At 48.6% G+C, this 22,309-nt stretch overlaps 9 protein-coding genes across 9 annotated transcripts in view, besides 3 other annotated features; 5 read left to right on the top strand and 4 right to left on the bottom strand.

Moving 5' to 3' along the window:
- UA08_02091 (putative mitochondrial carrier) overlaps positions 1-1,269 on the top strand; it is a gene marked incomplete at both ends in the record, with an annotated part of 1,584 nt that extends 315 nt beyond the window's left edge. Inside the window, 6 exons of the mRNA XM_020261827.1 lie at positions 103-234; positions 322-469; positions 547-804; positions 877-912; positions 979-1,128; positions 1,167-1,269. Coding sequence (XP_020123519.1) covers positions 103-234; positions 322-469; positions 547-804; positions 877-912; positions 979-1,128; positions 1,167-1,269 — 827 coding nt within the window. The remainder of the gene's footprint in view (positions 1-102; positions 235-321; positions 470-546; positions 805-876; positions 913-978; positions 1,129-1,166) is intronic.
- A 177-nt stretch (positions 1,270-1,446) lies between these two features.
- Positions 1,447-1,486: a repeat region (Identified by RepeatMasker using a combination of RepBase library and repeat library created with RepeatScout).
- A 4-nt stretch (positions 1,487-1,490) lies between these two features.
- UA08_02090 (hypothetical protein) lies at positions 1,491-2,897 on the bottom strand (the record flags this gene model as incomplete). Its single annotated transcript, XM_020261826.1, has 3 exons — positions 1,491-2,486; positions 2,566-2,725; positions 2,827-2,897. The coding sequence occupies 3 exons, from the start codon at positions 2,895-2,897 to the stop codon at positions 1,491-1,493; spliced, it is 1,227 nt and encodes a 408-aa protein (XP_020123518.1).
- A 380-nt stretch (positions 2,898-3,277) lies between these two features.
- Positions 3,278-4,924, top strand: UA08_02089 (hypothetical protein; the record flags this gene model as incomplete). Its single annotated transcript, XM_020261825.1, has 2 exons — positions 3,278-4,252; positions 4,322-4,924. The coding sequence occupies 2 exons, from the start codon at positions 3,278-3,280 to the stop codon at positions 4,922-4,924; spliced, it is 1,578 nt and encodes a 525-aa protein (XP_020123054.1).
- Positions 4,925-5,179: 255 nt separating this feature from the next.
- UA08_02088 (hypothetical protein) lies at positions 5,180-9,433 on the bottom strand (the record flags this gene model as incomplete). Its single annotated transcript, XM_020261823.1, has 10 exons — positions 5,180-5,841; positions 5,877-5,885; positions 5,964-6,142; positions 6,369-6,382; positions 6,465-7,460; positions 7,531-7,735; positions 7,802-8,481; positions 8,849-8,917; positions 8,977-9,139; positions 9,210-9,433. The coding sequence occupies 10 exons, from the start codon at positions 9,431-9,433 to the stop codon at positions 5,180-5,182; spliced, it is 3,201 nt and encodes a 1,066-aa protein (XP_020123055.1).
- Positions 8,553-8,593: a repeat region (Identified by RepeatMasker using a combination of RepBase library and repeat library created with RepeatScout).
- Positions 8,594-8,673: a repeat region (Identified by RepeatMasker using a combination of RepBase library and repeat library created with RepeatScout).
- A 533-nt stretch (positions 9,434-9,966) lies between the features above and the next one.
- On the top strand, positions 9,967-11,010 carry UA08_02087 (hypothetical protein; the record flags this gene model as incomplete). The annotated part of the gene is made up of 1 exon (XM_020261822.1): positions 9,967-11,010. One exon carries the CDS (start codon positions 9,967-9,969, stop codon positions 11,008-11,010), a length of 1,044 nt encoding a protein of 347 aa, XP_020123056.1.
- A 658-nt stretch (positions 11,011-11,668) lies between these two features.
- UA08_02086 (hypothetical protein) lies at positions 11,669-13,338 on the top strand (the record flags this gene model as incomplete). Its single annotated transcript, XM_020261821.1, has 6 exons — positions 11,669-11,760; positions 11,852-11,928; positions 11,984-12,023; positions 12,082-12,151; positions 12,214-12,273; positions 12,319-13,338. 6 exons carry the CDS (start codon positions 11,669-11,671, stop codon positions 13,336-13,338), a joined length of 1,359 nt encoding a protein of 452 aa, XP_020123057.1.
- A 301-nt stretch (positions 13,339-13,639) lies between these two features.
- UA08_02085 (hypothetical protein) lies at positions 13,640-14,958 on the bottom strand (the record flags this gene model as incomplete). Its single annotated transcript, XM_020261820.1, has 5 exons — positions 13,640-14,335; positions 14,402-14,545; positions 14,619-14,672; positions 14,747-14,803; positions 14,860-14,958. 5 exons carry the CDS (start codon positions 14,956-14,958, stop codon positions 13,640-13,642), a joined length of 1,050 nt encoding a protein of 349 aa, XP_020123058.1.
- A 493-nt stretch (positions 14,959-15,451) lies between these two features.
- On the bottom strand, positions 15,452-19,314 carry UA08_02084 (hypothetical protein; the record flags this gene model as incomplete). Its single annotated transcript, XM_020261819.1, has 6 exons — positions 15,452-15,622; positions 15,705-18,077; positions 18,131-18,272; positions 18,327-18,450; positions 18,506-19,014; positions 19,079-19,314. The coding sequence occupies 6 exons, from the start codon at positions 19,312-19,314 to the stop codon at positions 15,452-15,454; spliced, it is 3,555 nt and encodes a 1,184-aa protein (XP_020123059.1).
- Positions 19,315-20,010: 696 nt separating this feature from the next.
- On the top strand, positions 20,011-21,804 carry UA08_02083 (Cell cycle serine/threonine-protein kinase hsk1; the record flags this gene model as incomplete). Its single annotated transcript, XM_020261818.1, has 4 exons — positions 20,011-20,296; positions 20,473-20,935; positions 20,990-21,050; positions 21,121-21,804. The coding sequence occupies 4 exons, from the start codon at positions 20,011-20,013 to the stop codon at positions 21,802-21,804; spliced, it is 1,494 nt and encodes a 497-aa protein (XP_020123060.1).
- Positions 21,805-22,309: the final 505 nt, after the last annotated feature.

The raw sequence follows: 22,309 nt of genomic DNA, 5'->3' as shown, positions 1-22,309 counted from the left end.
CCCCCCCACGTTCCCTTTCTCTTCCTTCGCCTGAACCTACAACAAATGGACCGAGATACTGTGAATGATATCGCCATGCTGATCCCAAGCGCCGACCCCTAGTTGCAAAGACACGCACTCAGCTCAACCGCCGATTGCCTGATGGCAAGAAGCTTCCTTGGCCGCCGTTTGGTGCTCAGTGGTATGCTGGATGTACGACATTGATTATCGGCAATTCCTTGAAGGCCGGAATACGTAAGAGTCCACTCGCCTGTGAATTCGTTGTGGGCGAGGAAAGCCAAGAAGAGGGTCTAACGTTTTACACATATGTCATATGAATAGGATTCGTGGCGTTCGATAAATTCAAGGCCCTACTTCAGGATGAAAATGGCCATATCTCTGGCCCTATGACCGTTATTGCGGGCTTCGGAGCTGGTTTTACAGAGTCTATCCTTGCCGTGACGCCGTTTGAGAGCATAAAAACCCAGCTGTGAGGATTTGAATGTTCTTCTAAAGATTGTGATAAAGAAACTCTGTTTCCATGGCTAACTGTATGCGATTCAATAGTATCGACGACCGCAAAGCCGCCAACCCGCGAATGCACGGGTTCCTCCATGGAAGCAAAATCATTGCCCAAGAACGTGGTATCCGGGGATTCTTCCAGGGACTTGTGCCCACTACCGCACGCCAGGCCGCGAACTCGGCTGTCAGGTTCTCAAGTTATACTACCTTGAAGCAGTTTGCGCAGGGCTATGTCGCACCCGGCGAGAAGCTGGGTACCGCTAGCACTTTTGCCATTGGAGGCGTTGCCGGGTTGATCACAGTGTAAGCATGAGAGGTGCTCTTATAAACAGTTTTCAAAGTTTGAGTCTGCTTACCATCTACACATATGACTAGATATGCAACGCAACCGCTTGACACGATAAAGACAAGGTATGTCAAACTGCGCTTTTCAATTTGGCTCATGGTATTATTCTGTCAGATCTGACAAGACGATAGAATGCAATCCCTGGAAGCAAGCAAGAACTATAAAAACAGCTTTGTCTGTGCTGCAAAGATAGTGAAGAATGAAGGAGTCTTCACTCTCTGGTCTGGAGCTCTGCCACGTCTTGCGCGCTTGATTCTCAGTGGAGGAATCGTTTTCACAATGTTTGTGTTGACCCCTAATCATGACATTTACTATATAGCTTGATGAATGGTTACGATGCTAACAATGAATTGCAAATCAAAAGGTACGAGAAAACGATGGAAGCCTTGGATACAGTGGACCCGGAACGAAAATACATTTGAAGAATAAAAAATTACAATACCAAAACGCAAGATTTGAAGCCTTACCGAGGTGTTTTGTAGCAATTGGTCTTAATCCGCTAGATATTCACAAAGGAACAAGCAATCACAAGAGATAAAAGTAATATTGTACATCTAATATACAAAAAGAAGATGATTTCACCTCTGGCGTGGTTCTCAAGTAGTAGTAGTAGTAGTAGTAGTAGTAGTAGTAGTAGTACTTTTTATAGTTTTTCTCCTTGATCTACCATCATCAGCTCTATATCACGGTCAACAAGCCATGTGCGGACGCTGTCCATGACGGTCTCCAGTCCATGCCCACCATCAAGAACGCTGTCGAGGTCATGTACGGTGGTGCCGCTGCGATGATCTGTACATCGGCTCTGACTGAAGTTGTAAGTGCGGACTTTATCACCGCGGCCCATTCTTGCAACACCGCCCATGGCGCCCCTTCGAAGTTGGACCATCTCTTCCTCGCGAGCTTCTCGTCTCCTTTCGGCGAGTTTCGCGCGCAAGAGCTGCCATGCCTTTTTGCGATTTGCATGCTGAGACCTTGAGTCTTGCATGGAGACTGTGAGGCCTGTTGGAAGATGAGTTAATCGAATTGCAGACTCGGTTTTGTTGACGTGTTGACCGCCAGCACCACTGGCACGCATCTTCTCGGATCGCACTTCTTGCGGGTTAACGTAGTAGTCGCTATTCGGATCTTCGAAATTTAGAGCCTCGTCGCCGCCTCCTGACCCCGTTTCCGGGAAACTGGGTAGTATCATCACACTGACTGCGCTGGTGTGTGTGCGCCCCTTGGTCTCTGTAGCAGGCACTCTTTGAACTCTGTGCACACCGATTTCAGACCTTAAAATTTCATAGCTGCCTGGTGTTTCGATTTCGACTACTGCCTCCGTGATGCGGTCATTTGCTGTAGTTTCTTCCATGTCTTGCTTCACAATCGATGTGCGCAGTCCCCGCCGCGCGCAGAACGATAGGTACATCCTTAGCAGGTCGTAGGCGAAAAGTCCAGCTTCATCGCCGCCTGCGCCCGGTCTAATCTCGAGAAGGCACGGGAGACCTGCAAAAGGATGCCGTGGAATCAAGGAAGTTTTGAGTTGCTCGGATACAACTGGAAGCTGCGTTTGGGTCTGTTCCAGGTCTTCGATAGCGAGCGATCTCAATTCGGAGTCAGTTTCGGGATCTCCAATGAGTAGATTCAATTCTGTAATGGCCTGCATACCGAAAGGAAAACCAAGCAGTCAGTTCCATGTTTTCCATTAGAACAGGGCAAGATTATGGACTAGAACCCACTTCCTGTGTTTTGTCCCAATCTTTCACAGCTTGGGCGACGGGTGCCAGTTCGCCCATGCGCTTTGCGACTTTGGAATCGAAGGACTCCCCGAGGAGTTGACTGAGTTTGTCATGTTCCTGTGCAATTGATCGAGCTCGATTGAGCAACGCATTGGACAAACTAGAAGCTATTGCAGTGAGGATGTCAGCTCTTGGAAGGAGGGTTTTTTCTTTCTTTTCTCTATAACTAGAGCGCAAAAGCGAGAAAGAACAAACACATACCTGAAGACTGAAACCGCTTTTGTAGCATGGGAGAGCGGCCTTCTAGAAGCCCAACTGAGTTTCGCAGACATCTTGTGCATATCGAAAAGCTCCTGAAGAACATATCTACGTGTTTGCTGCTAGTGTTGGGACAGTCGAGATATACCGTAATTACCGTTTCGACTGCCTGTTAGAGCATAATGGACCCACTGGGCAGCTCAGCCAATCATATGTATTGCAACTCCTGGCACGTGATAACCCGATCTTATCGCGGGCCAATGATACGCAGGGCGGTACGCATAATTACACGTATCCAATAAAGCATCGTTGCAACAACTTGTCCTGAAACAACAACAACGGTGGTGATGATGACGATGATGATAATGTGAAGAGTGTGCTCATCAGGGTCCGATCGGTCGCTGCCACCTCCCTAGCACTTATACATATACAGATACGAACACGAAAATACAAGATGCTTCTGCCCACCAAGCAATTTGCCATTCTGCTGGCATGCGCGGCCGCCGGTTCTTCCCTACAAGCAGACATTCCCGCAGACGTACCGGTGGCATCGCTGATCTCCTCGGCGAAATCGCATCTTGCGACTGGCTCTCCGCGCGATGCCCTGGCCTATTTTGACGCCGCGGTCGCTCGAGACCCAACGAATTACTTGACCATCTTCCAACGAGGCGCTACATATCTATCCCTGGGGCGGGACACGCAGGCGGTCGATGATTTCAACCGGGTGCTGGAGCTAAAGCCAGACTTTGACGGTGCCTTGTTGCAGCGTTCTAGAATCAAAGCCAAAACCGCGGATTGGACGGGAGCAAAAGACGATCTTGCCAAAGCCGGCAAGAAATCATCCCCAGATTACGCGGAGCTTGAGGAGGCGCAAGCTGCCGAAAAAGTGGCGCAACAGGCAGAGGCAAAAGGTGACTGGGAAACGTGTGTCTCGCAGGCTACTGTGGCTATTATGAAGGCAAACGCGGCGCTCAGTCTCCGACGAACTCGTTCGCATTGCCGGTTCGAGAAGGGCGACATCCAGGAAGCCCTTGGTGATCTGGCGCATATACTACAAATTTCTCCTGGTTCTGTCGAGCCTCACTTGCAAATATCATCGACACTGTTCTACGCATTGGGTGATACTGAACGCGCCATTGCGCAGATCCGGAAATGCCTTCACTCAGATCCAGACTCCAAGTCGTGCAGTCGGCTCTTCCGTACAGAAAAGCAGCATGTTAAGAGTCTTGACCGACTAAAAGAATTCATGGAGAAACGGAAATTTACCAACGCCATCAACCTTTTAGTGGGAACCGCCGACGAGAGCGGCATGATTAGTGATGTCGAGGAAGAAGTGAAAGAGGCTCGTGAAGCAGGATTCATTCACCCTAATGCGCCTGATGAGTTATACACGTCTTTAATCGAGACTACTTGTGAAGTATATAGAGCTGTGAGTACACTTCGGGTTTTGGGACTGGATTGACATTGTTTATTTGTATTAACTGGAGACACCCGCCAGATGAACTCGAAAAAAGCGAAGAGCTACTGTGCCGATACTTTACGATTAAAACCACATTCCCTGCATGCACTGTTATATCAAGCCCAGTCTCAAATCGATGAAGACCAGTTTGAGCAGGCCATCCAAACATTACAAGTCGCCAGAGACCATCACCAGGGTTCAAGAGAAGTGCAGGAATTGCTACAAAAGGCTCAGGTCCTATTAAAGAGGTCAAAGCAAAAGGACTACTACAAAGTTCTCGAAGTTAGTCGCGACGCCGACGATCGGACAATCAAACGGGCTTACCGACAGCTCACTAAGCTTCATCATCCTGATAAATCCATGGCGCAAGGCGTCTCTAAGGAAGATGCCGAGAAGAAGATGGCGGCAATCAACGAGGCATATGAGGTCCTTTCGGATCCGGAGCTGAGAGCTCGCTATGATAGTGGCGATGATCCGAATGATCCCGAGTCTCAAAGAGGTGGTAATCCATTCCACGGTCATCCATTTGGTGCTGGACGAGGAGGAGGAGGTGGTGGTGGTGGTCAACAATTCTTCTTCCAACAGGGGGGTAACTCCCACTTTAAATTCTCAGGCCAGTCGTTTAATTTCCCAGGGTTTTAGTCGATATATTATCTAGACAATTTCATAAAACGATTTTGTTGCTAGCTTGTGTTTAGAAGAGAACAGTCCCTCATTTTTAGGTTATATACGACGGTGAAAATTCATTTAATAGCACTATCTGTTGTTACGTTTTGTTTTTTTTTTTTACCTTTTCATTCTTTTTCCTTTTTCTTCCCTCTCTCTTTTTTCTTTTTTTTTTTTTTTTTTTTTTTTTTTTTTTTTTTGGTTGATCATCTATCATACGAGTTGAACCCTTCAGCCGGGTGGTGCATCTGTGAGCGGTACGTAGCTGACTGCGAAAACTTTCTCCTTCTGAACTGAACCATCGGCTTTCTTATCCACGACCCATATATATTGCCCATTGCCCACTCCTAAGCGACTCAGACCACCTTCGGGGGTCTCGCTTTCGACAGGAATAAACATTCGACCGGGAGCCCGTAACTGGTCAACGAGGGCCGAATGCAATTTTGCAGCCGCAGCGCCTACATGAATAGCATCGTACGGACCGCCTTCTTTCCAACCCTGACGACCGTCTCCAGTAATGAACTGCACTTTGCCCGAAGACAAAAACCCTCGCCCATCCTCCGACTTACCCATGTTCTTTCGCGCCAGATCAACCAGTTCTGGTATATGCTCAATGCCGATTACGTGACCGTCAGCATCCGTTGGCGGCGAAGACCGGTCTGTTATTAGGTTGGCTATGACGTGCGTCAAGTATCCGGATCCAGACCCAATGTCTAGCACGCGCGAGCCAGGATGCAGGTAGTCAATCAGGTATTCGCAGGCATGGCCGTGCATGTGAGGCGCGGAGATTGTTGCACCGTAGCCGATGGCTTGAGGTGAGTCAGAGTATGGACTAGACGGAGCATAATGACCTCGATCGACCTTGACAAATAAGATTGTGAAAAGCAAGATACCTGTTTGTTAGCATGGCCGATGCGATATGTCTTACAAGGCAAACCTCAAAAACAAGTATAGCAGTCATAACAAATGCAGAAGTTGAATTGAAATTAGCATGGGGGTATGGTGATGCTCACACCAAGCATTGCCTCTTTCACTCGTGCATTCTTGATGAGGCCTGCACTGTACAGATTCTCGATGAGCTCGGTGTTGCTCGTGCCTGAACAGAACCAGGCCATGCTGAAGTGCCTCTTGAAGAACCGACCGAAAGCCACAGTGAATTGTGAGGAGAGCGCGTATTGCACGTGGTACAAGCAGCTTTGTATTGTTTGTTGTTCAGAGGTTTTTTTTTTTTTTTTTCTTTTTTTTTTTTTGATAGTTATCATAAGATCTTCAAAGAGAAGAGAGAGGAGAGAGAGCGAGCGCTGGGGAGAGGCGGAGGCGGGGTGGATAAGATAAGGAAAGAGGCAAAACACGCGCTCATCATTAAGTAATTCTGCCCTAGCCAAAGCTTCCTACTCTTAACACTAAGGAGACCCAATACCTAGATAGTGACTTCTATTGTTACATCAGAGAAGAAGAGACCGAAATATTAATTAACATCCTCCAAGTAGACTCCTCCACGCTTAAGATCACTAACCCTTGGCGCCAAATCGTCAATCGTCTGGGCATTTATTTCGTCGACCGTCCTTTGAGCAAGTATATGAGCTTGAATGTTTTGTTCGTGCTGTTTGCGATCTGCTGTTTGTATCTCTGTCGCGAGTTCTTTGTTGTCCCCATAAAGTGTCCTGTAAAGCCCATCGGTACCAGCGGAGATATCATTCGCGACAAGTGCCAGTGTCTTCTCCACTAGTTTGCGCACTCGCGAAGGGTCGATTTCTTCTTCTTCGAGGCGAGTGCGTTTTGTTGTTCTCTGTTCATCATCATCATTATCCAACGACATGCGCTGTTCGCTTTCTTCTTCTTGTCGCCGTTTGCGTTTTTCCTCTTTCGCTGCTTTAGCGGCCAGATACTTCAGCGAATGACCTAGTTGCTTCTTCTCCGTAGACACCATGTCCATTGGCGGAGTCGAGAAGAACAAGACCCGCCCATGATCGTCGCAATGGAATTGAGACCGCACTTCTGTCGGAATTGCTGCATTCGCAATGTCACTCAGATGGAACACCTCGATAGGTCGCGGTGCATTGGGATTGTATGGAGGTGCTGGCGGTAAATTAGGTGGAAAGCGGCTCGGTGCTGCGTACGGCGAGGCCTGTGTTGTCGGATAAGGGGACTGCGCCGCCTGTACTGGTGGAGGCTGATATGTGCTTGGGTGTGTTGACGGCGCAGAAAAGCTCCCGGTGCGTGCTTGTAAAGGTTGGTAATAAGCCGCAGGACTGGGTATTGCCTGGGGTTGATATGGCTGCGCCGGAATACTACTAGGAAGGTTTGGTATCGTCGGAAGCGATGTTCCAACCGCCGGTGACCTCACGGGCGCAACGTTACTGACAGCCCCTAATGCGCTTTCACTAAGACCGTCTTGTCGAGTTGGCGGTCGTGATATGGGGGGCTGTTGAGGTAGGGTAGCGACAAGGCCTGGTTGATGCATCATGGGTTGGGGAGGGGGCGATGGCGTGGGCTCTGGAGGTGGTGATTCCTATGCCTAGTCAATATTCATTCCAAAATTTTTTTTGGTTTAACCGTCAGAAGCACACTCTGTAACTCACATTTTCATCTCGCGGACGCCGATGCACTGCGCCTACCAAGGGGGGTGCTTTCTCTGCCCCCCACGTAGGCTTAGGTACATCATCCGTCTCTTTGGCATCGGCAGGTAAGAGATGTTTGATGGGGCTCGGTATTTTCTTGATGCGCCGCGGTACATCAAAGAGATCCATCTCGTAGTCCTTCTCGCGGACCTCGTCTGGCAAACAGCTGGCCCAGGTTTTGATTTTATTTAATTTATGTTTTTCTTCGTTATAGCGCGCCTCGCACACATACACATCTTTGTCAGGCGGGAAGCCTCGTGGCCGGCCTCGATTATACCGAGTGAAGAACATGACGAAGCAACGGTCGACGACTTCGTCAATGCGGTGGTCACGATATTGACCTGTCTTGACAACTTCATTGGGGAAGAAATGCTTTTCAAAATGATGCACTGTTTGCTCAGGTCGATAGTACCAGCAAGCATTAACCCACTTTTCGCCTTCAGAATCTTGCCATGTTCGGTAAATCTGAGCGACGATTGGTTTTGTCACATCGTTCGGGTTTTGGATATGCACCCAATCGCCCACCTTCCAAAGCTCTCCTTTGTATTCGATGCCTGCTGGCAAAGGCAAGCGACCATCCTCCATTAAGTATTCACTATCAGGCTTCCTTTTCTCCTGTTCGGCCAATTTGTGCGCCTCCACTTGGAGGTCCACGGCATCCTTGAAGATTTGACTGTTCGGTTCGTTGTATGATTTGGCATTGTTGAACATCAAGTCAACATCTCGCATGAAGTGATCCACCGAGTGGAACTTCTTTCGTTTTGACTTTCGTTTGATAAGGTCGATTGCCATCGGCTCCCTGATCTCCATGAAATAGTCCGGATACATTGCTTTATCTGGCAATCTCTCAAAGTGGCGTACTTTGAGCTGACCGCTAGGATCTTTGAACTTTCGTAGGCCCTTCAAGACAGCCTTGATTCTGGCTTCCATCGGTGTGTCGACACGAGGAGGTCGGCCTCTTTTCTTCCGAGCGTCGGGATCATTCAGATTCTGCAAATCGTCTTTCCTTCCCGATCGTGGACCGCGTCTTCGTCTTCGCTGTCCATCATCAGAATCGTCATCTTCGTCGTCTTCATCGTCATCGTCATCATCCTCTTCGTCCTCAAGGGGCAAAGGATCAGCTTCCGGGATTTCGCCTAGATCTGGCATCTCCGCTACTTCGGCTGTGATGATTCCGCTGTCTATTAATTTTTTGAACTCCGCAATGAAAGCGTCCTAAGTACGCGACACCCGGTCAGATTCTGTTTCGCACACCGACATAAGCTTGGCAAATAATTACCTTGATCACAAGCGCATCCTTGTAAGCTTGCGATTCGGGTCTGTTGTAAGTCTGCGCATTGTGTGTGATCTAGTCGAACTATTAGTAAAACTCAACAGTACGAATTAGACCAAAATAGATGCGCCTACCAATGCACAGTCTCGGACAAACTGTTCGAAACTGTTATACTCGCGCTTGTTAATCTTTTGCTTCAGGATGCTCAGCGCCATGGGTTCTTTAATGATATCGTAATAGTCGGGCACATGTCGTTTGTTGACACTGCGATGGAAGAGTCTCGACGGGTCATGGCCACTGCAAAGTACTTGGTTAGCTTTCCCAACTCCCAATTACAGCGAGATATAGAGATAAGAGTAGGACCAACTCTTCTTCGCGGATATCATAGATTGCCATGACAACATCCATCATGGACCTCCATTGCTCGCCAGTGACTTGGCTGGTTGCTTGAGTAGCTGCTGTAGCATTGGCCGCGCCTGGTGTCCTTCCATCGCTCTCATTTTCCCTGCCTTCGCCGTCCTTTTCGATCGACTGGACAGGCTCCTCGGCTTCGGTTCTCGCAGCTTGCGCCTCGGGCGCCTCTCCCGACATGATCGCGAATTCTCGTGCGCCAGCCCAGTCCACAATCTCAGACGAGTGACACACTACAAAGTCAGAAGCTCAGCTGTCGCGAATGCTTTAGTTGTTGTTGGGTCGATGTTGAGAGCTGCAATTCGCAGAGGAAGGCACGAAGGGTCTCGTCGCGACGGAAGGAATTTAGCGCCGCGATTAAGCTGTGCTCCCAAACGGGAATAGCGCCAGAATACATAGCATTGCTTAGAAAATGAGACGTCCATACTCCTTCATATAGTTCAACCTTCGTGTCTACTCTCTTTACTTTTATTCTAGAGAGCTAATCTTTCAACTATATCATAGGGTGTCAGTCAGCTATTGGCTATTATCCGCCACCCCCGACTAGTTACTCTGTCTCATATAGTCAACGGGCCTGCCCCTCCAGCTTCGGGCATCATCCTGCATTCCAGTTCACCTACTTTCAAAGGGGAAGGCCTTCATCTTTCACGCCCAACCCTGGCCACCTTAAATTCCTGCGAATAATTTGTTCAGTCCACCATCTTGATCGGAAAATGCGAGTGAGAGTCCGGGGCCCCGCCGGACAGAGCACTATCACGCTTGAGCCAAGCACCACCGTGGCCGAGTTTATAAATCTCGTCAAAGATACCACTGGACTTGCTGCTTTTGAGATCAAATATGGCTACCCGAATTTACAAACCCTTCGGATCGAGGGATACGACCCCGCACAAAAGATTACCGATGTAGGCGTGAATCTGAACGGGGAACAGTTGATCATCAATAGTAAGCAACAACAACAACAAGAAGAAGAAGGCGACTCTGCAGGGAAAACCACTGATGTTGCACCAAAGCCAGCACCTTCGCAAGACTACTCGAAAGGTCCTGCTTCATCTGCTTCACAGTCAACTGCAACCCCGTTACACGGTACAACGGAAGCCGATACTGAACCACCGGAAGTACCATCCCCCGAACACGCAGGAACTGTGGTGCTGCGCATCATGGCGGACGATAATTCGTGCCTTTTTCGAGCAGTTGGTGCTGCGGTCATAGGAGGAATGGATACAATGACGGAATTACGCTCGATCGTGGCCCAGACCATCCAAGCACAGCCCGAGGTCTACAGCGACGTGGTGCTTGACAAGAGAGCAGACGATTACTGCCGATGGATTCAGAGTGAAGATGCCTGGGGTGGCGCTATAGAACTCGACATCCTCAGCAAGCACTTTGGGGTTGAAATCTGTTCGATCGACGTGCAGACACTGCGGGTGGATCATTTCAATGAAGGGCAGGCTACGCGCTGCTTTGTCGTCTACTCTGGAATACATTACGATATGATTGCCTTGTCCCCATCGGATCCTCCATTCGCCCATGCATACGCGCCGCCGGACTTTGACACGCGCATATTCGACGCGGCAGACCCGGTCATCCTCGAGAAGGCGCTCGAGCTGTGTCGCACGCTCCAGAAAAGACACTATTACACAAACACGGCGACGTTCCAGATCCGCTGTAATACGTGTGGCGGGCTGTTCATTGGAGAGAAGGGAGCAACAGAGCATGCATCGAAGACGGGGCATTACGACTTTGGCGAGGCCGGCTGAGGCGGCAGATCCGTATATATAAGTATATATAAGTATAGAAACATGAATAGAACAGAGTGAATATGCCATACAGTAAGTATTGTCGTAGTAAGGCGCCTCGTGCAGAGCTGATTGGCTTGGGCGCGCTGTACAGCCGTCGCCGGTGCTTATCGCCCGCCACCTGCCAAGTTCATCCACGATAAATAACGACCGCAGATGGCTTCGACGTCGATTCCCTCGCCGTGCGCTCCCTTCACGGGCCTAGTCGACGACGAATCTGCCTGCGTACCTTGTGCTTCTGCAAAGTAGTGTGTGCGTGCAAGAGTCCGTGAGTGAGCGCCATCGATCGACCGTGCTTGACCCGTATTAATATTTCTGGGCCGAAGGCGAGAACACAGCTTCTTTCGCACCTCACCGCTCAGAGACAGAACTCCACAAAGCCAGCTGCTGCTTCCAGCATTCTCGTCCTCCTGTCAAGTCAACTATCGGGCTGGTAACTCAAGTCGCTCTCTACCTTGTTCTTCCAACGTGTGCGTATCCCGCAGTTCGCAACGTCTTTATCGCTATCGCTACATATCGTTATCTCCATCGTACTGACACCCAGTCCAGCAGAGTGGTATTGCGAAACGATTTCGATCCTGCGCACGCACGCTGCAAGAATCGCCGAAATACAACCAGCATGAGTGGCAATCCGGACTCCAAAGCTGTTGTCGCCGAGAAAGGTCACGATGATTCTTCCAAGCTGAAGACATTCTTATCTATACTCCGCAAGTACGACCGCTCTGCAAATCAGGCGCATCTTTGATTTTGTCGCCCCCCAAAAAGTTGATACACATAAGATCGATCTAACCTGGCACCATAGATTTGTTGGAGTTGCAGATATAGCTTCCGTGCGATTTTCACTGCCAGCACAACTCCTAGAACCAACGCCTAACTTAGGTACAGACTTGCGGATGTGATTTGCGGGTGGATTGCTGCTGACCCTTGCCAATAGAGTACTGGAACTACTTGGACCGGCCTGAGACTTTTGCAAGGTAAACAGCTCGGCATGAGAAACTTCGCAAAACAGCATGCTAACGAACATCTCGCTAGTATTGGTACATCCGATGATGAGCTCGGCCGTATGCTGGAGGTCTTGCGGTTCTGGTTCACAAAAGATTTGGTATGTGTGTGTCTGGTTTATTATTTGTCGAGTGGCTCACTTGCTAATCTATGAATGGATAGAAATATATCAAAGGCAAGCCGTGCAAACCGTACAACTCGACTCTCGGCGAGTTTTTTAGGGTATCTAATTCCTTTATAGCGAACATGTACCGTTATTGTATTCAGCTAACGGGCTTGCAACAGGCCTACTGGGAAGTCGATACCGCACCAACACCAGTGCTTCCGCCCACCACCACAAATGAAACTGCGAGCTCGACAAACGAAAACAACGGGCCTGCCAAAGTCTGCTTTCTTACAGAGCAAACATCACACCATCCCCCGGTGTCTGCTTTCTATATCGACTGCCCAGAGCGCGGTGTCTCGGCTCGGGGATTCGACCAGCTAAGTGCCAAATTCACAGGAACAAGTATCCGTGTTGGTCCCGGTCAGCACAATCTCGGCATATTCGTGACTCTTGCAAAACGGGACAACGAAGAATATCAGCTCACACACCCATTGGCCCATCTGAGTGGTCTTTTGCGCGGTTCCCTTTACATCTCGGTCGCAGATAATTGCTATATAACATGCCCCAAAACTCGGATCAAAGTCATTTTGCAGTATTTAGAAGATGGTTGGGTGGGACGAGCACAGAATCGCGTTGAGGGGGTGATCTTCAAATACGACCCGGACAACGATAACAAGACCAAAGTCAAGGACGTGCCATCAAGCGATGTGCTGGCTCGCATCAGTGGTTGCTGGCGTGAACAAGTCTACTTCACACTTGCGAGTCCTGTCTCCGGCTCCGGCTCCGGTTCCAGTACCAACTCCAGCACTAGCTCGCAAGACCAGCAACAGCAAAAACATCTTCTAATCGATCTAGCCCCTTTATTCCCTGCTGAAAAAGTTGTCCCTCCCGAGGAAGTTCAACTGGGCAATGAATCCCGCAAATTCTGGTCCGGCGTAACTCGCTCCATCCTAGATAAACAATACAGTCAAGCCACGAAGCTGAAACAGGAGATTGAAGAGCGCCAACGAACCAAAGCGGCAAACCGAGAGGCGGCAAATGAACGGTGGAAGCCGAGATTTTTCACGGATGCAACTACTCCCCTTGGGAAACCGGCTTTGACAGATGATGGGAAACAGGTCCTGGAGGCACTTTATAGAGGGGATTTTGAGCTAGAGGAGAGTAAAGTTCTCGGTGCTTAACAAGAATTACCCTGCACTACGTATTTAGTTAGACGTCAACATCGACACATCAACATGATATACTATGATATGCCCTCTTGTTTTGTTTAGAGAGGATCAGGAATCCTTTTTCATTGCTTAGGCGTTATTCTTGCCTTACATATACACTAAAACATCAACCGTTCCTAACTTTTGGTCACCCCCATGTTATCCTCATATTTCATATTGAATATAAACATAATGGATTGCATAGTGGTATCACAAGTCATGTTCAAGAAGAGATCAATTAAACTATTCATCCAGCAAACAGATTTTCGAATCCTTAGAGTCCCTGCGTAGCATCAGATGCCAACTTACGGAGCCTACTTCTCAAGTCCGCATTCTCATTCACCAGGCGTTCCTGTTCTTTCTGTCCATTCAGCCAATTCTCTCTTTCGTTCCGGTAACGATCAATTTCTCCCTGCAACTGGGAGATTTGACCATCTTTATCTGTCTGCATTGACTCGTATTGCTTCTGAAGAGCGAGAAGCTCGCTCTCTATACGCACTTTCTCCGTATCGCTAGCTTCGCTGCGAGATAACGCCATCTCCAGGATCGGATATAATGCTGCGTTTACTTGGGCAAATTGCCTTCTGATTTCGGATGGTGAGCGGGCGTTTTCTTCCTTTACGGTGCCTTGTGCCGCTTGATTTTGGGGTTGCGGCTGCTCGCTTTCCTTCTCATGTTGTACCTCTTGGTGAAGGTTCTGCGTCTGTCCTTGCGCGATAAATTCTTCAAAGAGAGTAGGAGCTGGAGGGGGTGCTGAAAAGCTAGGATTCGTATCGAATGTGTTCGTCTGTGGAATCTGGTAGGGACTGGTATACTCTGTACTATGCCTTCCACCAGCTCGCAGTGATAACATCAGCGAAGAATTATCCAAGCGCTGTGAATATTCACTTGATTGAGATCTAACGATAGGTGGATCCTGAGGCTTGTCTAGAGATGCCTGTGACCTTGTGGAATAGGTCCGTTTGATACGCTACAATAACATGCAAATGTTAGTTGAGCCGCTATTAATGTACTGTCGCAAACAGAGAGGTGGTACCTTGTTGGGAGTTCGCTCTCCCATGAATGAAATATCCTCATTTTGCTCTTCTGGGCTAGAGTCTACTTCGTCTTCTTCGTCGTCGTCGTCGTCGTCGTCGTTCGTCGAAGGAGGAGTAGTAGTAGTAGCAGTCACAGCATCCAGCTAGCATCGCGAGTTAAGAAAAAAAAGAAAAAAAAGAATCTTGACAAAGATCAAAGTCAAGGTTATGACCTACACTCATCCCAGCTTTGCCACTTTGCGAAAGTCTCCCTTTTCTTTTACTCGCTAGCTGGTTACACGGTTCATAGTCAACAAACCCCATAAAACAGACGGATTTTGGGGCAAGGAATGAACGGGGCTTACCCAAAGGGTTTGACCTATCGCTTTAGCAGTGCGCTCTGGGTAAAATTTCTGGAAAGGCTGTAAATATTTCTGCGTGTTTGAGCACTCTTTGGATGAAGGAAAGAGAGAGAGACCTGTGTAAATTCTGCCACGGTCAAGTGGGCGTACTCCTTGCGACGAGCAAACAAAATCTCTTTGTCTTCTTTTTTCCACGGGACGCGACGATTTGGCATTGTCCAGGAATCTGATATGTGTCAGATGGACAATAAAAGTGTTGCATGTTCAAAGTTGTGGGTGCTGGGGAAGGGGACTTCTCCTTTCCGCCAGCCTTGTCTGGGTACAAGGATTATTAGCTGGAAAAAGAAAGGAAAAGAAAAGAAAGCAGCAGCAGCAAATGAAAGATAACCTACCTACTCCTAGTCATGCATCTTGTGTGGCTTATCCATTGCGTGGAAGATAACAATCGCAACGTGCTGTGCCGCATTAGGCTAAAATCGACTTGGCTTTCAACTACCTCGGAGGCTTAGAACAACTATCACTGCAGTCAAAGGAGTCAGGACTGATAATCCCTCCCACACAGAATCATCATTCAATTACTCTGAAACCCATAGAAATCTAAACTGTACACGTGCATGCATGATGCCGGAACCCTTCCTGGCCTGCCCTAAAACTCCGAATTGACCAAGTGCGAAAAGGAAAAGAATACCATGAAAACAAAACACCATCTTATGCACTCGCCGTGACAACTCGGAAACCTGCCCCAACTGTCTTTGTGATTTCTTCGTTCTTATGTTGCAGTAATGACAATGCATATGCCACATCGTTCCATTGTCTCTCTGTCTCGCAGCGTCCGAGACGCGCAGCAAGCTTTTCGGCAAGTTGTTTGGCGTGTTTTTCCTGTCAGTTGTCAGTATCTAATCATGCTGGATGGAGATGCAAAAGGGTACCGAAAGGTGGGGAATGGGAAGGAGAAAAGTACCTTCTCGACAAAGCCAGCAAGAAACTTGATGATTCGTCTCAGTGAGCCTTCTTCGATATTCTTCTCCGAGCTCAGGAGACTGAACATATCAACGAAATGATTATAAACCGCGTTATCCTTGGTCGCCAGTTCGGTGAAGAACATGCGTGCCAAGTCTGCAATCCGCTTATCATCGTCCTCAAGACACTTGGCCATCTCGCCCAATTGTCCCTTGACCTTGACTTGTCCGGCTAAAATGAGGAAGGTCAATGTCATCAGACACGTTCTTTTCACTGAGGCTTCGCCATCGTTTAGACGTCGGTAGAGGAAGTCCGTGTTCTCATCAATTAGGTGGTTAAAGCATACTGCCATGTCTCCCAGAGCAATGACTGCGTTGCTGCGAACAATAGGATCCTCAGAACGCTCCATAATTGTGATGAGAAGTGGCAAGTTTTTCTCGCAATACTCTGCAGAGACGCACATCAGCTTGGCCATGCATAACGTCGCAGCAGCTTGGAGATTTGGGTCGGGATAAGCATTGTTGTTGGCACAAATTTCGGTCACCAGAGGGCCGAAATTGGTTAACAGGGAGCTGTCCCCGTAGAGAAGTTCTCGCTCTCGAATGTGTGCCATGGCCTCTGTGAAATCATCTTCCGTTGTTCCGCCAATGAGATCTAATTCGTTGTCATCTTCCTGGTCTTTCTGCTGAGAGTCTGCATTGCTTGTTTTGTTTTTCTCTTGCTCTGCCTTTCTCCTCTTAAATTCAAGCTCACATAGCTCGAGGTGGACTATCTGCTTGATAGCAATGTGGCCGACTATAAAGAGCAATTGAGACAGTCCGGAGGACGTGCTTTTAGAAGTCGTTGCTGAAGCCTCGCTATTTGCAGTAGACGGTTGTTGATCCGCATTTTCAAGCATTGTTTGACTAGGGGATTGGCGAGCGCTTGCTTGAAAAACGGCCCTTGTCTTTCGCCGAACGATATCAGAACACAGGACATCTGGGTGCTTCGAAAGTGCGTAGATAGCACTGATTGCTTGTTCCGCTACTCCGTACCATTCTTTGCTGTCCGATGAAATTTCTGTAATTGCTGCCAATTTGGCCAGTACAGGATGATCGTTAGGCAACTTGGCGATACCATTTTCTTTATTCTTAGCTTGACGGCCAGGGGCCATTCGCCTCAAGGCGACGCAGGTATATCGCGCAAGCACAAGATCAGACCTTCCAAGGTCTCCAAGGCCAATGCGCAACATCGCCTCTGTTTCCCTCACGACGATCTCTGGGTCAGCAAGTGAAAGCATTCCGAGTACAATGATCGATCCCCGTCTCTGTGCCTTCGATATCTCCCTTCTCTGTACACTATATACTTGCCAGAGCTTGGCAACGACGGCTTCTGATATGTGACCCGATTTCATCATCGTGCTCAGCAGTTGTTCAAGTGAGGTTAGCTCTGCCTGGGTGGAACCAAAAGTTAAGCTGATCATGTTGCGAGCAATGTAATTTGCGGCATCGTTCGCACTGAAACTACCTGGTGCATCGAAAAAGAGGCCCTTGTAGCAGTCAATCAGATGCGTTTGGACGCCCTTCCCTTCGTCACTATTTCCTTTGGTCCAGATGAGACGTAACATGCGTCTAATCCCAGTTCTGGCGGTCTCCACTTTGTATGCATCAATGACCACGAAGAAGTCCATGGCTTCGATGACCTCACTCTTGTTGCGGGCTGACAGGAGTTGGCATACGTTTTGTGAAGCTGAATGTAAAACTTGGATGAAACGTAGGGCTTCTAGATAGTATTTGCGAGTCAACTGCAATCTCGTAAGAAGTTCTGACGTTGCAGCTTCCTCCGCAGCTTTCTGTACGGCGGCGGCTTTCTCCTCGTCAGTCATCCTTGGTGCTTTTGAAGGAGATTCGTCCGGAAGCTGCGTCGCATCATCCAACAGCTCACTATCTATATGGGTCTCGCCTAGTCCTGGAGTCTCCGGAGGAGGTCTGAGAGCATTTAGCTCAGCATCGACGGCTTCAAGACGCGCGGCCCAGTCCTCGTATGCCAGCTGGCCACCATGCATCACGCTGAAGGGGTGCGTAGACACAAGCCTTGCTAGAAGTTTGATGGCGTTCCTTCGGACATTACTGCTCTTATCCTCGAGGCTTCTAGCTGCCAATTCAGCAGCTGTTTGCCGGCGTTTGGGAAACTTTTGATCCAGGTCACAGAGTCGCATATAAACCTGGATTGCGCGGCAACGACAGTAGGGGTTGATATCTAGGAAGCGTTCTTCGAGCACATCAAAGAACGCATTGATCTGTGACTTGGAGCTATCGCCTCTCTCTTCTTCTTTGCTGAGGTCGGCGATTAGGTTACCACACACTTCGATAATAGAACAGCGTAGTGTATATGACTAAGAAGTTTAATGGTAAGCCATTGTCTTGTGGAAATTCGAAGTTTTCATACCTCGCTATCCAGCTGCTTTGCCAACAGCGTCATTTGTTTTATGACCAGTCGGGGAGCCAGCTCTGACAGTTTCACTATAAAAGTAGACACTGACTTGGGGCCTCTCGTATCATTACTATTGAATTCCTTATTTGCAAGCTCCCTGTCGCACACGTTAGGTTGAGTTCTTAAGTTTTCAAATAACAGTGGTTCTTACCGTAAAATCTCATCTCCTAATTGCGTGTAATCGTATTGCTCTGCAAGGATATGAAGAAACTCGGCCATTGGCTCAGACAAGTGTTCGAAATAGGTTAAACTCTGTACGATGGAAGTTTGAGCGCCTATAGATCTGTTAGAAACCGCAAAGACAGCCTCCCCGCTAAAGCGCAAACGTACCGAAAGCATGGCCATGGTGTTTCACAGCAATACATAGAACTTTGAAAGCGTGCATCCGAATGGCCATATTTTTTACGCGTTGTTCGTTTTCCAACAGTAGATATATTGAGCGGGTGAAGAGATTGACGAAAGTGTCTCGGTCGGAGGTTGTTAGAAAAATCTTTCCCAGCTTCAGTTTCAGCACTTTGCACATAACCTCCATGGAAATCTGTATTTGCGCTGTCCAATCCCAATTTCCATCTTTGGCCGATTGCTTTGATTTTCCGGATTTCCCAGCGCGACGTGCAGGAGCGGCAGCCGCGGGCTTCTCGGCGGCCTTGACTTCCACGGCCGAGAGAGCCCATTGCAGCAAGAAGCCGTACATCTCCAGTAGCTGCTTATGTTGTTGGACAGCCTCCTGCTCGTCGGCCTCCAAGTCGCTATGTATGATATCGGCTTCGACAGCGAGCCCCGACACGATCAGATCGAGGATCTTGCTCAGACTCTTCGACGGTAACACGGTGCAGCATCTGCCAGTTGCAAAGGTCAGTTCAGTTCAGTTCAAAGCCAAGCCATGCGAAGGATCTTGCGCACTTTAGAAGAACCTGCAGCGAATCGAAGAACGAAGGCCGCATCAGTGCTTCGGGGTTAGCAACGACGCCATCGACAATGGGGTTGATGACTCCGTCGATGAGCGATATTGAGAGCAGCTCAGTCTCATTTTCGCAGTCGACTAACTCGGGCTCGGCGTCGGGCGTGGGCACTGAGGCGGGGTCGCTCAGGTAGTATTTGAGCGAGTCATTGATGTCGAAATCCACCCTGTCCTCCATGTTGGCTGGGGCGATGGCTGGTGACAGTCGTGGTGGTGGAAGAGAGAGAGAGGCGGAAAGGGCAGGCGGGGGGAGTCGCTGTTGTTGCTTGTTTGGGTTTTGCCCTTTCCAGCCGGGACTAGCCGAGACGGGGAAAGCGCGCCATAGACATTCATAATTCATTTAGTTATGCCACATGGAACAGTTCTCTCCTCTGGAGATCTAACTAAGATCTAGGCTACCCTGGATATTATTCCATTCGTGCATGTTCAGAGGGGAGTCGATGCGTGATTGGTGCGAGGAGCGTTTAGTGCACTATATACTACTTCGACCTCGAGTAAGTTAGGATTCTCGTGGTCGTTATCCAGATCCGTTTAATATAGAGTTAATGAGAACGTGCTATTTACAGCGTGGCAGCCGTTGAGATTCTCAATAAATCCATAGCAAGCCGACTGCTTGGCTAATCGCATTGTTTATGTTGTTTTGTTTGTTTTGTTGTTGTTGTTGTTGTCGTCCGTCGCTGTGGAGTTCAGTTAGCTGCTCTGATAAACAACTTATCCGAGTCGGTGATAGTTTCAATTGATACGTCACAAGCGCGCGCGCGTCAACGGCTCCCATATTCGGGCTCTTTACAAACCGTGACTTTTCTGCGCTTACTGGATGGTCAAAAAATGATTCTCTCGTGATAATTATTACACTATAAGATCGCGTCGCAATATGTACGGGGAACCACTCGCGCAAGCCGACATTCGCCCCGCAGAAAAATTCGATCCAGAGTACACCTTGAGATTCAAGGACGGCACGTCGGAAAACGAAACCGAGGAGGAGGACAGGGCCAAGCTCATGAAGCAGTGGTCCGTATCCAACCAAGCTGCGCGAGCCAACCCTCGCCCTGCTGAAAAATTCTCTTGTCCAGAAGACAACCCGGCGAACATCTCCAAGCGTGAAGACGATAACACAGAAAGGACTCACGAGTCCGACGAGACCATGGACACGGAGGCGGGTGAGAAAGTTGACGCATCGGTCAGGGAGGATATGCGAAAACTAGAGAGTACTTTTAGAGGGATCTCAAGAAGATTTCGTCTGATCAATCGGATCGGAGAGGGTAAATAGTCTATTCTATCGTGACATTTCAACAACAGAAGTACACGTGAAGCTAACGCACCTGACATCGCCAAGGAACATTTTCCACCGTATACAAAGCAGAAGATCTATTATACGATGGTTATCAGAACGATTGGGACATCGACAATGATCCTGACGAGAAGAATTGGGAGGTTCCTCCAACCAAGAAGCGCCGCCTAGGGGACAATCTGAAGGAATCTGTACCGAGTAATGGCAAGAAGAAGCCACGATATGTTGCGCTCAAAAAGATATATGTTACGAGTAGCCCGCTCCGCATCCAGAACGAATTGGAGTTGCTACACCAACTACGAGGATCTCGCTCTGTCTGTCCGCTCATCACAGCTTTCAGGCACCAGGACCAAGTTGTGGCAGTTCTTCCATATTTCCCACATACAGATTTTCGCATTCAGTACCGCACATTCTTAGTACGGGACATGCGTCATTACTTTCAGTCCCTGTTTACAGCGCTGGCGTTTGTTCATAAGCATGGTATCTTGCATCGCGACATCAAACCCACGTACGAAGATACTTCCTTGATGTATGCATTCAGAAAAAACTGACAATGTCTCAGAAATTTCCTCTATAATCCCGAGCAGCGACGAGGAGTCCTAGTGGACTTTGGGCTAGCAGAGGTACGCAAAAACTCGCTTCATAGGAAAATGCAATCCGTGATAGACACGTGAACTGACTATGAATCTACAGCGTATGGGATCTGACTATGCCGGACCTTGCTATTGCACATATACTCCGTCAGTGCGACGAAATAAAATCCACATGAGTTACTATACAACGCACTCCATGCACCTACCAAACGGCTATCCAAAAAACGACCCTCGTCCCTCTCGAAGAGCCAACCGAGCTGGGACACGTGGGTTTCGAGCGCCGGAAGTGCTGTTCAAGTGCACATCGCAAACAACAGCCATAGATATGTGGTCTGCCGGGGTCATCCTGCTCACATTCCTCGGGCGTCGGTTCCCATTCTTCAATTCCGCCGACGATGTCGACGCCCTGGTTGAGATGGCAAGTATATTTGGCAACCGACGCATGAAACACGCCGCATCTTTGCATGGGCAGGTTTTCGAGACCAACATTCCTACAATTGGGGAGAAGGGCCACAGCTGGGAGAAACTCATCATTTGGTCAAGCTGTGTGGAAGATCTGACCGAGAGCGAGAAACAGGCCATTCGTCTGCTTTCGGGACTTATGGAATTGGATCCCGAGAAAAGACTCACCGCGAGGCAGGCATTGCAGCATGAGTTCTTCTTGAAGCCTATTGATCACGACATTGAATGGGGTGGAGTGCCTGAAAGCGTCGAAGAGAGCAGCGATTCCACAGGTGAGGATGACCAGCAGGAGGGAGCCAAGGATGAGGTGGACATGCTTTGAACTGCCTTTTTTTTTGTGTGATTAAGACCTGTGCTTCCCACTTGACCTTTGATGCTCATTGTTGTTTGGATGGCATTGCTAGGCCGCATGCATGAAGTTAATGATCAACCTAGAAGTTAGCAGTAGGTTTGGCCATTTTGCTTGAAGCCAGCGATAGGACTGCAAGCAATGGAAATGTCAGTCTATATTCCAATATGCTGTACATCCATGGATGTCTTTAGAAGACCTGCCAAAACTACTCTACAAAGATAATAGTCGTAGTATGAGCAAGGATCCGCCAGAGATAGAATAGGAGAAATGTAGAGCCTATTTGTTCGACAAAACGCAGTAGGATTAGAAGAACAAATAGAAAAGCCATAATGCTGATCTCCCACGCCAACGACGTAGTACGCGTGGGTCTGCGGCTCGACCCGTGATTTTCAAGCCTCCTCGATTTACACCTCAGGCATCCATTCTTGATGCTAATATAGAAATTCAAATCAGATATATGCATGTCATGTATAGA

Source organism: Talaromyces atroroseus (genome assembly GCF_001907595.1).
Source record: "Talaromyces atroroseus strain IBT 11181 chromosome Unknown scaffold_1, whole genome shotgun sequence".
Classification (NCBI taxonomy): domain Eukaryota; kingdom Fungi; phylum Ascomycota; class Eurotiomycetes; order Eurotiales; family Trichocomaceae; genus Talaromyces; species Talaromyces atroroseus.
Note: the sequence above shows the minus strand (reverse complement) of the source record. Positions and strands in the feature narration are given on the sequence as shown.